Below are 14,262 nucleotides of genomic sequence, written 5' to 3'. Positions count from 1 at the left end.
GCAGTTTGCATTTACAATTGATTTGCGCCCAGTGTTTTCTATGTGCTTCTAGGTAAAGCACTTCTTCGATTGACAATATTTCATGCCTACAACTTACTGCTCTGCCTCATTTGCAGTGTATTGGTTGAAAAGAAATAGGACGGACTTTATTTAGATTTGTGAACAGGTGGGGAACGCTGAAAAAAACAAACTTTAATAAATCGCCATTTGATTCAATCAAGTTAAACTTCGAGACGTTTCTTGTGTCCCAATAAAGGACACACAATGATAGCATTTTTGAGAGGTAAAGATTCGTTACATTTCTCTTCGCCTTAAGTGTACTGTGGGACCACCTATTCAGGGGAGGGCAGCCCAGCGCGGTCGGAGACGTACATTGCGTTCTCCAGGGCAGGCATAAGGGCCTGCGCTCTGTTTGTGTTGAATCACTTTCCAAAAAAGAGACAAAGTAAAAAATTGTTTCTCCCCTCCCGCCCCTCTTAAACAGTATGCATGCTATAAATGCTGTGTCCTCCCCAGCCCCTCTAGGCGCACGGCCCATGTCAGCAGGGTGTATTGTCGGGCAGTCCTGGCTGTCGCTACCGCCAAGTGCTGAGCAAGCTGTAACCCGCGTCATTGCAAAACCCCAGCAGACCCAGCCTGCTTAGCTTGTCAAGCGAAACTCAGAACTAGGCGACAATTACCCTCATGGCATGTGACTAGCAGACAGCCGCAGGCATGCAGGGCGAGACCCTCTCTCTGCCCCCATGCACGGCTCCTCCGTGTTCCATATAATCTCTTCTTGAGGCCATTCCGCTTCACTTGCACTCCCCCCACCCCCAGATCCCGCCCTACCTGCAGCCAGCCCCTCCCCAGCCCTCAGGCCCTCCACCTGAGTCCAGGCGCCTCTCTCTCTCACGCACACCGCGGCTGACAGCTGAAAGATATAAAGTCTGAACCTCAGCTTCCGCATTCAAGTCCTTCCTTTCCACACGCCAAGTAGCCGACGCGCTCTCGCGCACAGCTTTCAAACTTCAAAAGGCCACCTGAGCAGCGCGACAACCATGATGACTCTAGGCTACTGGGACATCCGAGGGGTGAGCAGAGGAGGGCGTGTCGGAGTTTGTAGAAGTGTGCGATGTAGGTGGTATTTAGGCGGTGAATGGCTGTGGTGAGTTGGTAAGAGCGTGTGGGGTCAACGGAGTGCTGGTGAGGCGCAACTAGAGCCGAGTTTCGGGGGGCCTAAGAAAAAATTTCGGGGGGGGGGCTGAACTTTTAATCAGTAGGCAGAGTGGAGCTGCAGGGGCTCTTAGAAGGGGTGAAACAACTGCAAGGCCTAATTACCATTCAAATGGTATTTTAAAGACCTGTGAAACGTTCGGGTGCGGCTGTGTGTGTGTGTGTGCCCGGGATCTGTTTCATCCCGGGCTGCCACACACCACGACGAGGGGGGGCTACTGAAGCCCGGTGAGTCCAATGGGTGTTGCGCGCCTGGTGTGGCGTATGGAGTTAGAGCTGTCCGCGCGGCGGAAGAGTTGTGGTGGCGCGGGGTGAAGAGTGGACTGTAGGGTTTTGTCAGGCAAAGATCTTTTACGTTCCGAGCCTGCTCAGGTAATTACTTTTATAATTCGATTCTATATTAAAAAAGAATGAGCTATGCAAAAATCAGGCCAATAAATACAAAACCTAAATGTGTATGAACATTATGTAAATATACTTAAAAATAGAAAAATGATATTCGAACAGAAGATTAAAATGCTGCAGTATTCCCTGAGCCAGTATGGGAGGTTTGAAGGGTCCTGAGTGTTGGCAATGTGCATCTGTTGGTCTATAGGGTTGGTGATCGAATATTGGGGAAGTATGAAGGTGCCTGGGGAGAACTGTATGGGCACGTGAAACAAGCGGAAGGGGGTAAAGGGTTAACCTACTCCGAGGACTCCGTGTCTGTGGGCCGGACCAGTGGAGTGTCTGAGGGCATATTGAGCGCGTACAGGGCTAGGTGTGGGTCACAAAGGGCTCTGTAAGAGCTTGCTGAGGATAAGGGAGGACCCGTGGAAGCTTGGGCCAACTGAATGTCTGTGAGGGCCACCCGAGAGAGCCTGACGGGAGTTTGAGGGTCTGTGAGAGCCGGTCTGTGAGTGCCGGTCTGTGAGAGCTGTCTCAGGCCTGCAGTAGAGTATTAGCCATCTGAAGGGGTTTTAGCGTTGATGAAAGGGCTCTGGGGTCGCCTTATTGCCGGTTGCTTGTCTTTGAGGGATGGCTGAGGACCTTTGTGGCGCACCTGAACATTTGACGTCTCTGGCACCGCCTGAAGTTCAACAGATTCGTAGGGTCCACTGTGGACTACGTTTCTGCCACCTAGGGTGGAAGAGAGCAGGGTGAGGGTGTTTGACATGGCTATGCTTCTCTTACAGTCATTAAATGACCTGTATTAAGGGGTTGAAGGGTAGCAGCAAGGAAGGCGAGGCTCATGAATTATTGAGGGCTTCTCAAGGGCAGCTGAACCTGGCTGACGGTCTCTGAAGGACGACTAAGTGTTTATAAGGCAGGATGAAGTCTCTGTTGTTGGCCCTGCGATCAGCTGGGGTGTCTGAGGACCAGCAGAGGAGTTTTGGAGGACTCGAGGAGTGGGCTCAGTTGTTGCATTCCTTATATTTCATGGATGAACTAGACACTTCGCAAATGTATGCTTTGGTTTAAAATAAAAAAAGTTTGCCTTCAATACTTGGCATTGTGACCTGTAGTATTTAAAGGTTTGGAATGTATATGTTAATCATTCCAAGTGATGTTCATGGGAGGCAGATGCCATTATGTAATCATTACCTAGCCCTTCTTTCAGACAAGTACTGCTACTACCTGAGTAAAGCATACTAGTCTAGAAGAGAGGAGCTATAACAGTCCCATTACACATTCACGGACTGATAGACCGTTGCCAACTCGGTATGATCAATCTTAGGCCAGCCTTGCAGAGAAGGGCTGGCACTGTCAGTAATGACAGTCTGCTTTTAAGGTGTTGTCCCAGTACAAAAATGCCAGGTCAACCGAATCGCACTAGTATTCATCATGTATATGAGAGCCATGCTAAATAGTACTGTTTCAGCGCACGGCTCATATAAGGGCCATGCTAACTCGTTTGGTACAGTGCATTAATTATAGAACAGCCATGCTCACTAGTGCTGTGCACTAATCATGTAAGGCCCATGCTTACCAGTGCTGATGCTGTGCATTCATCATATGAGAGCGGTGCTCACTAGTACTTGTATTAATCATGAGCCATGCTCACTAGTGTTGGTGCTGTGCATTAATCAAATCGGAACCGTGCTTGTTACTGCTGGGGCTGTGCATTAATCACTACTGCTGGCATTGATCATATAAGGGCCATGCTAACCAGTGCCGTGCCGTGCTGTGCATTATTCATATAAGCACCATCCTAACTGGTGCTGGCATTAATCATATGCGAGCCATGCTCAATAGCGCTGGTACTAGCGGTTATTCATAAGCGAGCCATGCTTGTTATGTTATGTTATGTTAATGTTTTGTTTGAGCGCGCAGCTGCCCCAGCTAAGGGGCGTCCCGGCGCTAACCGTATCATTGTACCGGAAAAGGAAACTGAGAGAGAAAATAACCTAAGTCAGAGGGAAAAGATAGGTCTTAATGGCTTTCCGAAAAGGGAGAAGCTCATCAATGCTACGAATAGATACAGGCAAGGAGTGCCACAGTTTGGCCGCCAACAGTCGAAAGGAGCGTCCTCCAACACGGCAGAGTCTGAACTTGGGTATATTTACCAGATGTTGACCCAAGGAGCGCAAGTTATGCTGAGGAGTGTACGAAGTTAACAGTGGGCGGAGCAGATCAGGGCTAGTGCCATTCAAGATTTTAAATGCTAAACAGAGTGCCTTAAACTGGATTCTAGCTTGCATAGGTAGCCAGTGTAAGGCTCTGGCAGTGGCTCTAGCAGAACAGCTACGAGGCAGTCCGACAAGAGCTCAGGCTGCCGAGTTCTGAACTCGCTGTAAACGCAGAATCTCAGCTTTGTTTGCGCCGAAAAATAAAGTGTTGGTGTTCACGAATCATAAAAGAGCCGTGCTGATTGGTGCTGTGCATTAATCGTATAAGAATAGTGCTCGCAGGGGCTGTGCATTAACCACTAGTGCTGGTACTGTGCATTGATCATACATTAGCCACAGGGCCGGTTCTAGGATTTGCGAGGCCCTGGGCTAAAAGGGAATGTGCGAGGCCCCTCTAATGTAGATAAGTGGCCCCTTGCAAGGAGACCATTCACAGACACACTGGGAGGCCTATTGTCCAGCATTTTGTCGCCCCCCACAGTTTTAACTTTGAGCCCACAAGCATTTCTCCTACCTTCAGTTCGGTAGGTGTGAGAATTGCTTGTGGGCTAAAAGTTAAAACTATGGGGGCGCCAAAATGATGGACAATGGGCCTCCCACAGTGTCTGTGCATGGGTCTTCTTTCAATTGAAGGGAGTGTCTCCCTCCCTTATGTATCCAGATACCATCCGGGAGAGGCCCGAGGAGGGGGGGCCCCTCCATTTCAAAGAAAGGTGACACCTTTCTTTGAAAAGGATCGCCAGGGAACCGACAGGACACATAACCAGTGCGTGGCCCCATGCTGGTGGGCTGAGTGCGAGGCCCTGGGCAGCTGCCCATGCTGCCCGTGCCTAGCGCCAGCCCTGATTAGCCATGCACACTACTGCTGGTATTAATCATGTAAGAGCAGTGCTCATGTAGCCGGATTTGGCCTGTCTTGCCTTTGTTCAAGACAAGTCGGTCGGCCATTTTAAAATAGTGTATCCATTACAGAACATTCTATTTGATGTCCCACTATATGGGGTCTGTAAATTTAATTCCATCCGTACTGCTTTTCTTTGGAGGGGCGGGATGAACCCCTTGTATTGCTCTGAGTAAATGTTTCCAGTCTACGTACTGTGAGGGAATTGTTGTGGCGGATATTTAATTGATATTATTGTGCACCCCAGCTTTTGATCATTAACGACTGGTGGTATGCAGTCCAGGGTGACGCGCTTATGCGTCTGAAAAGTAGGCAATGGGGGTAGGGTCCCCCTTTTATTTCTTATCTGTATGGTGGCAGGAGAGATATTCTCTCCTGGTGAAGAGTATGGTTTTAGTCTATGGCGTTTCTCCCTCTAGCAGATGGTTTTGTGGGGCAAGTTGATGGAATAGATGCCTCTATGAAGAGGGTCCTCTACTCTCGCAGGTAGCGGCACTGGATAGTCTCAGTAAGTGGGACCTTATCGGGATTTCTACAATGGGAATGTTATGCACAGAATAGTCATTCCAGACTCTACAAATTAAATATCCGTTCCACCGTAGCCAGTTTCATAGGTACCTTCAGCTCCGCCATGCACCGACCCCCTACATTAATGCCCTGACTAACCTCCCTGAATTTAACCCATTAGAGGATCACTTCTTATGGGTGACCTGGATCATCACAAAGTTGCACAGATCTGTCAAACACTTACACAAGCACCTTGACACGTTTCACGCCCCTTGGGGCTGCACTGGACGAAGATTGGGCGGAGGCACTGGAAGCGCCTTGAATGGCTGCAATAGCTACGCGGCTCAGACCGATCCAGCTTAAGTATCTCCATAGGGTATATTTTACACTCCAATGACTCTGGCACATGGGCTTGGACACCAGCACTACTTCCGAATTCTTCATAGACGGAGATGGCTGTGTCATAACATAAAAGTGCAGAGGGGAAACTAGTTTGAGTAGCAACCGCCATAGATTTATTCTGAGCCATTAGTCTAAGAAGTTTCAGTCGCAGTTGGCTGAGGACCGTCTGCCAGGGGGAATGGATTAACTGCTGGAACTTTACCTCTGTTGGTGTTGGTAGAGACAGTTGAGGAGCCATGCATCGAATTAGTTATAAAGGGACAGCATTGCCATCAGATATATGGCCACAGCCGAGGGAACATTCTCAACTCTTCTAATTCTATTTCAGTGGATATAACTCTGTAGCATCAAGTTGATTGAAGTGGATTTGACGAGAAGGGTTGAAATGGAAGAGACTTCTACAACTTTCTCTTGCCCATCAGTGTGCAACAATAATCCGGGTACAGAAAAGAAACACTAAAACAGTACCACCTGAAGTCAAAGGTGAAAAGGCGGAGCCCAGCCTGCTTCAGGCATGGACAGGCCCACATGCATCCCGTGCTGTGGGAACGGTCCAATCGCTTTATAGTGTGATGCCATTGGCGACCGGCCCATTAATGTATGCATACCAAGCGGGGCAGGGGGCCCGAGCAGAAGTGGCCTCACTTGTTTTCAGTCACCAGTATAAATTAATCTGTGCATTATTTTGAATTCCCCCCCCCCCCCCAAACCTCCATTTTTTAGATAACATTTCGCCGAAGCAGTGTTTTGAGGAAAGGCAATATGCAAATATGGGCCACTTTTTTTTCATGCCCGGGACGAATTTGAATCCCAATCCAACCCTGGTCCTGTACAATATTCATAAAAGCATGGTAACAAGTGCTGGCAATAATCCAATAAGAGCCCTGTTCACTAGTGCTGTACACTAATCATATAAGAGCAGTACTCACTAGTGCAGGTCCTGAATATTAATAATATAAGAGCGGTTCTTTTGGCCTCCAGCCCTGGGCTCTCCGCCTACCCCAGTCTCTTCGGCAAAAAGCTTGGGAGTCCAGATCAGCAGTGATCTATCGATGAAACCTCAGATCAGCTCTGTGGTGTCAGCCTGCTTCCTCATGTTACGGAAAATAAAAAAAATAAAGATTTTTTATCAACAGAAGCTCTAACTCTGGTCGTTCTTGCGCTTATCATCTCGCGGCTAGATTATGCCAAAACAATTTATGCAGGCATTCCTGCTTACCAGATGCACCGTCTGCAATTAATACAGAACCAGGCGGCCAGACTGATCTTTCAACGCCCGGCTCGCCAGCATATAAAACCATTGCTCAAACAACTACACTGGATTCCTGTGGAACAACGCAGTATCTTCAAGCTCAGTTGCATTACGCATAAAGCCCTTTCAGATACAGGCCCCAGGTTAATCTCCAATGGGATCAAGAAATACACTCTGTCCCGTACCCTCCACTCCTCTGGTCAACATTTATTGACCGTCCCCAGATATAAGCGCCTAAAATATGGCGGCATCCGGTTCTCCACGCTCTCCCCCCAAACTTGGAATTCCCTCCCTCTTTCAATTCGATCCACCAACTCGCATTTTCACTTTAGGAAGCTGCTTAAAACATGGCTATTCCAGCAAGCCTTCTCCACCTAAGCCCCCAGTCACATAGAGCTCAATCCCAGAAGCGCCAAGAAACCGATCAGGTGAACGTTGCGCAATATAAATATTTTAACATAACATACTGTGCATCAGTCATATAAGAGCCATGGGTTGCAGTGCAGATATCGTATTCACATTTAAGGTTTGCACTTCCGCTGTACTACTGTTTGTGATAGTAACATGATGGGTTCCTGAAGTACATTTTACGTAGACCACGCTCAGCTACCTGTCATGAGATATTTACCTTACACCAAGGCAGTCCTATTGCATGGCAAAAACGAACCCAGCAAACACAAGATGATGGACAGAGTGCTGGAACTTGTCACTCACTCACCCCCAGTCAGGAGATTTGTTTTAAATCCATCGTTCTGTTGCTCACCATGCCTCCCTAGTTTAGACCCAGCCATAAGCAAATCAGTCTCGACCCTATTTCTCCAGGACCAGAAACTAGCATCATGGGCCAGTTTTAGGGGTATCAGCCCCTCATCAGCCAGGCCAGCTTCAATCCAGTGGCACAGCGAACCAGGGACCCCATCTGGGCATAATCTGTGTCAAGAACAAGCCCACCCCAGTATTTGTGAGTTGTGGAACAACCATACTCCTTTACTTGCAGCATAAGCAGTCTGTGAAAAAGCCCCCATGGCATGCTTCTAAACCGGTGGCACAATCCGTCAGCTAAAAAATGTCCGGCTGCGTGTTGCTCAAGTGAAACTGCTGCAGGCCATGTTTAATCTTAACTTTGGATAAACATGACAAGCATAAAAACATGCATAATTGGTAATCGTAATCACATTTCGTTATTCTGACATTTAATGTCCTTATCACATTTCCAGCCCTATGGGAGGAGCCCCATCTGGCTCGCATCTCGCACTGGGTATCCTATGCCAGCTGCCGTGCACCTGCCCCTTAGAGTGGTGGGCCTGTACCCCTGGTCCTTGTCCGGCATTACCAGGGCTCACCCCCCCTACCACCCGGCTGCCTTGGTACGCCCGGGAGGCACGAATTCTGTCACCCGAGCCTCCCCAGCCGGTGGTGACTTCCTCCCAGTGGAGAGCTCACCATATCCCCCCTCAGAGCTGGCCTATGGAGTCCGTCAAGCGGCCTCCCATCAACCACTGTCTATTGATCGCAGGTCATATTTCCGCAACAACGCTCCCCCCCCCCCCCCCCCCCCACCCCCCCAATCGCTAGTCTAAAGGGACGGTGGGTGGGAGTTACTTAAAGATGGCTGCTCCTGTTCGCGGTGGCGCCAACGACTGGGCACTATGCAGTCCTGGAAGGGTGGGGGGGAACAGAGACCCCGGTCACAGGGAGTTGACCCTAAATAGGCCAAAGGTCTCCGCCCCCGCCACTCAGGACGTGCGTCATTGCCCTTCTGACCCGGATGTATTAGGGGCGGCCGCCTGCCGATTGGCTGCCCGGCCGTCCAACCACCACGACTGCTGGGCGGGGCCCGGGGGTGCCGGGTCCTAAGGGCGTGCCTCGCGATACTCTGCTCTTGGCAGTGTGTTGGGTCATGTGCTACTGATTTACAGCCCGTCATTCACTCGCAATAACAATGCAGTTTGCGGGAGCATGAACAGATAACAGATTTTGCCTCTTTCTGTTACAATAATTGACTGACTACGATCTGTTAGAGACGGTGATTTAAATGGAAAAAAAATAAGTGCAGGTACTCATTAAAATGAGGTAGAGGTGTAATGAAGGGGCGGGGCTAAGGGCAAGACGTGATGAAACTTAACTGCTATATTACTTGCAGCACACAACAAAACACAAGAGAAGTGTCTTTATATAAACAAAGCAGGATAACACATTACAAAATATGAATGAGCTAATATGTTAACATGTCTTTGTTTTTTTTTTTGCAATAGTTGCACCTTAATGTCATACTGTTAATTGCTGTTTGGCACAATACTTTATATTTTTGAGCACGCGAGTAAAAAACTGAAAATACTACCACACCACACCAAAGAGCTCCTATGACACCAAGCAAACGAAGCAACTCATCATGACCCTCCCCAGAAGATATGTCTTGTCTCTTCCATCAATCTATCCCTTTCACCCTCCCCTTCACACCTCTCGCTCGCATGCCCCTCTCTCTATCTCACACCCAAATATGCTCTCTTCAATCCTCTTTCTCAAGTTCACTCTGTAACTCTCGGTAGTCTCTGTAGATGACATCACCCTTGCGTCCTTCCCAGCTGCTTCTTTCTGTCTTTCACTGCCACCCCTCCCGGCCTGTTTTACGCACGCCAGGAGCCCTTCTCTGTTTCTTCCACATCTTTCGTTTTCATTTACACATCGGATTCTTTACCTGCTTCGCGCTCTTTCGCTGTCCACCCTCTCTCTCCTCTCTGCTCGCCTGAACCGACCCTGCTCCGTCAAACACATCACAGCGTGATGGCGAGCACCCGGACAATTTTCAAAGGAAGCCCTGCTGAACAGCTCAGCTGGGGCTCAGATCAGCGAGACGGAAGCGGCGCCTTGGCTGCCAGAGGTACATCCCACTCCTGCTCCCCAGCACAGCCAGTGAGCCTACCTTTTTCGTGAGTACCAGTACTCTCGAGGGCAGTAGAGGAGTGTCGGTACTCAGTACCGATGAGTACCGGCTCATTTAAAGCACTGGTTAGAGAACAATCGTAGTGGTTTCTATTACATCAACAAAAAGCTGTCTAAGTGCCCTTCTCTAATTGGAAATAATGACTGAAAGTGCAACCTCTGCCAGTTCAAACCAGTGTTGGAATGCAATTCTCTGGAAATTCAGTGTTGGCAGCAGTTTGCGAACAGTTGACCGAATCTGTTCCCTTGCTTGAGTCCGGGTGACTGGAATTATGTGATTTTGCGGGTATGACTTTTAAACATAATTATAATTTTTGGGAGAGGATGTGGCCTAATGGCTAGAGCATTCGACCTCGAAGCTGGGGAACCGTTTTGAGTCTCGGCAGGGAAACTTCACATCTGTGATTCTGGGCAAATCACTTGATCTCCCCGTGCCGAACGCAAAAAATTAATGTGTCCATCTGTAGTACAATTGGTGCTCATGTAAAGTGCACTGATACTTTCGGGTCGAGTTTGCGCTATATAAAACTCCCAAAAATAGATTTGCTGCATTTGCCATATAATCTCTGCCGCATAATTTCCAGATTAGAACAAAAAACTGCTTGTAGCTGAAACTGATTAAAAGTTACTCACAAACACTGGCAATGACAAAAGGCCTGGCTTTAAGGAATGTTGTATGGTAATGTTAAGTACCACATCTAAATAGCATGGGCATGGATGTTTTGTGTGGAAGCAAAGAACTGTATATAAATCCTGGTGTAGTCAGATAGCAGTTACACTGCAGAAAAGCCGGGAGGCTGCTTATTTTAAAACTGTGTGTTTCTTTATTCATTGTATTTTAATGCTTACTTGCCCCTTCACTTCAGCACGCTGCTGAAAAGCGGATTTATCGCTGTCTCTTACCTGGCGTGGGATGCTTCTCCAGCGCCTCGCTCAGCCTGCAGGCCACGCCCCCTTTGGAGGCCACGCCCACCGCCCATCTGTCCATTCTCCTATACATCATGTGCCTCCCCCGGAAGCGCAGCGGACGTCCGCAGCGGGCGCGACATTTGTGCGCCGAAGGCGCGCCTAAGGAAAGCCCGTCTGCGCCCGTCCGCGGCCGACCGAGGCTAGGGGCTGGTCACTCTGCCCCCCTCACCGAATATTTATCTGCTCAGCTGACCGATCTTCAAGGCCAGTGGCCACTAGAGGATGCTGTATCAGCCCGAATCACCAGGTTGGGCCTCTACACCTCATACCCTCTCCCTTATCCGCTCTTCGCCATCGCCCTCGACCGGACGCCTGTTTACTCTGACACCCAGTGGTTCTTCCCTCACGGCTGTTTCCGCAATGTATCTTAATACCAGATCGGCAGTCAAGCATCAACACGAACTCTTTACGCTGCTGGATCTGCATCAACCCGACCTATTATTCCTCACTGAGACTTGGTTCTCTGACCGCTCCCTTCCCTCCCTACTGGCAACACTCCCCTCATCTTACTACGCCCTTCGAGCTGATCGCTCTTCCGGCAAGCCAGGTGGAGGAGTTGCTATGATTGCCCGTAAAGACATCATCTTCCAACCTCTTGCGTTTTCCCCTCTGGGTTCATCAGATTGCTTAGTGGCCCGCTCACTTCCCTTACTCCCCCTCTTACGTGTGTCCTCATTTATCGACCCCCGTCCTCCCCGTTATTATTTCTTCCTAGTTTTCAAGCTCTGGTGGCCACTTTGGCAGTCAACCACTCGTCTGTTGTCGTTCTTGGGACTTCAATTTCTGGCCCTCCGATCCTGCTGAGTGTACAGCTTCCAAGGAGTTTTCAGAAACCCTCCGCTCTCTCAACTTCACCTCTGCTGTTCACGCCCCCACTCACAGTTTGGGCCACATCCTCGATCAAATTTGGTACCGAGACTGCCCGGTCACTTCACTATCTATCTCTCCCTGCACCTGGTCCGATCACTTTCTTATTTCCTTCTCCTTATCCCTCCTCTCAACCCCTAAGCTCCCTCCCGCCAAGAACATCTGGGCACGATCATGGAACCGCGTAGATGTAGCTGCCCTGGCTGCCACACTTTCAGCTTCCAGCCCTGATCTCTCAGGGCTGTCATCCCTTGGACAAGTGGAATCCATCAATGGCTGGTTACGGGCTGGCTGTGACTCAGTCGCCCCTTTAAAACGCATTACATCGAAGCGCTCCAAAGATGCCAACCGCTGGTTTACCGACGAATTGAAGATCCTAAAACTCAATCTTCGTCAAGCAGAGCGCCTCTGGCGGCGGGACTAGGGTTCCATTTCAAGAACTCATTATATCACCCTTCTGGCCCTTTACAAGAAATCCATCCTGGAAACCAAGAAGGCCTATTTCCCATCTAAAATCCAGTTCGCCGAGAACAGGCCCAGAGAAATTGTTTCCATTGTTCAAGACTTAGCCTACTCTGACATGGCCCCACTCAAACCCTCTCCCTCACAATTCATTTGCGATTCTCTCAACTCTTTTTTTTTTTCTTTGACAAAATTAGCACGATTAGAGCCAAGATTCCTCTCCCATCCCCCTCCTTCACTAATCCTCGCTGTCCCCCAGTCGCAGCACGTCTGGACTCTATTCCCCTTCTCACGGATGACTCTTTCCTTTCCCTTCTCCCTCTGGTCAAGTCTGGTTCCCCATTGGATCCTTGTCCTACTTATATTTTAAAACAGATGTATTCTTTCTGTCCCTCACCCCCCCTCTCACTCCTCAACAGTTCACTTTCCCAGGGTATCGTCACTCCTTCACTTAAGTCAGCGGTGATTGTACCTATCTTAAAAAAACCTGGGGCGGACCCTTCTGTTTCAACTAACTACCGCCCGATTTCACTCCTGCTGTTCCTGACCAAGGTACTGGAACGCCATGTTAGAACTCTGAGCTCCTTTGTGGAAAGGAACAGTGTCTTGGCCCCCAGGCAGGCAGGTTTCTGCCCCGCACACTCCAGAGTCAGTGGAAATATCTGTCCTGGATAACCTCCGGGAGGGGATGGATACTAGTCAGCCTCAGGCCTTGGTCCTCCTCGATCTCTCCGCCGCGTTCGACACGGTAGACCATGCCATCTTACACTCACGTGTCGAGGCGGCGGGAATCTGGGGGGGGGGGGGTCGGCCCTGCTCTGGCTATCCTCCTTCCTGAGTGGCCGCACTCAAGCAGTTCGCTTGGGTGATTATTCAGCTGACTTTCGCCCTGTGCAGTGCGGGGTCCCCCAAGGTTCCTCTCCGTCTCCACTGCTATTTAATCTTTAGATTGCCCCATATCTTTGCTTTACAACAGCTGGAGGTCTCCTTCTACAACTATGCAGATGACCTCCAGCTTATCTTTTCTTTATCCTCTTCCTCTGCGTCAATATCCAATTTTCAGTCTGTAATGACCTTCATTTAGGACTGGATGAACCACAACCACCTGAAACTCAATCCCAATAAAACGGAATTGGTGTTGACGGGTAGTTGCTCCAGTCCCTGGTCTTCTTTTTTGGCCCCTTTCTTTAGGTTCCCCGCCCACTCCCGTTTCCTCTGTTAAGACCCTTGGCTTCAAACTCAATGAACAACTGTCCCTTCATTCTCAAGTCAGTGCGGTCGTCTCTTCAGCCTTCCTCTCTCTTCGGACAATTCGCAAAGTTTCCCGGTTTTTCTCCCCTCCTGCCCTCAAACTCATTCTTCTGGCGATGGTGACGTCCCGCTTGGACTACGGCAATGCCGCCTATCATGGCATGCCGGCGTACCTCATGAGGCGTCTCCAGCTGGTCCAGAACCAGGCGGCTCGCCTGGTATTCAACTTACCCAAATCACATCATGTCACGCCCCTTCTTAAATCACTACATTGGCTCCCCGTCCAACAACGCGCCCTATTCAAGCTGGGTTGCATTATTTTCAATGCCCGGTCTGGTTCTGCTCCTGCATTTATTGGCTCTGCAATCCACGACTACACCGCGTCTAGAGAACTGCGATCTGCCACTCATCAACTCCTCATTGTTCCTCGTTTTTAAACGGAAAAAATGGGGAGGATCCGAATTTTCTACCTTGGCTCCTGCCTTTTGGAATTCCCTCCCACTCCACCTGAGATCTTGCCCCCAGTACCCCCTTTTTCGTAAAGACCTTAAAACTTCTCTTTTTACCCAGGCCTTTCCCTCTTAAATAGTCTCTTGGCCCCCAGTCTTTTTCGTTCCTTAGGTGGTAGCACTACATAGCGCCATGAAACCGCTCGGTGTACGCGCGCTCTAGAAATATTTTTAAACTCTGTCAAGCCAGACCTAAAACTTCATGTAGATTAATGACTTCCTCCACCATCTCTGTTGCTGGCAGAGAAATACCACAATCATGATCTACTTATCCAAGATGCTGCAATAGCATCCTAATGTTGTGTGCCCCTGAAAGTTCAACGCACGGGCAGCTGGATAGGTTAGGTGGTGTGTGAGCTCTTCTAGAAGTCTTGT

The 14,262-nt window shown here is 49.3% G+C and overlaps 1 protein-coding gene across 1 annotated transcript in view; it reads left to right on the top strand.

Annotated features, from left to right (window-relative positions):
* The first annotated feature begins 895 nt into the window (after window positions 1–895).
* LOC147663243 (glutathione S-transferase Mu 2-like) overlaps window positions 896–14,262 on the top strand; it is a 90,903-nt gene continuing 77,536 nt past the window's right edge. Inside the window, exon 1 of the mRNA XM_086950599.1 lies at window positions 896–1,073. Coding sequence (XP_086806725.1) covers window positions 1,041–1,073 — 33 coding nt within the window. The 5' untranslated portion in view covers window positions 896–1,040. The remainder of the gene's footprint in view (window positions 1,074–14,262) is intronic.

Source organism: Lissotriton vulgaris, unplaced genomic scaffold (assembly GCF_964263255.1).
Source record: "Lissotriton vulgaris unplaced genomic scaffold, aLisVul1.2 SCAFFOLD_2692, whole genome shotgun sequence".
Classification (NCBI taxonomy): Eukaryota; Metazoa; Chordata; class Amphibia; order Caudata; family Salamandridae; genus Lissotriton; species Lissotriton vulgaris.
Note: the sequence above shows the minus strand (reverse complement) of the source record. Positions and strands in the feature narration are given on the sequence as shown.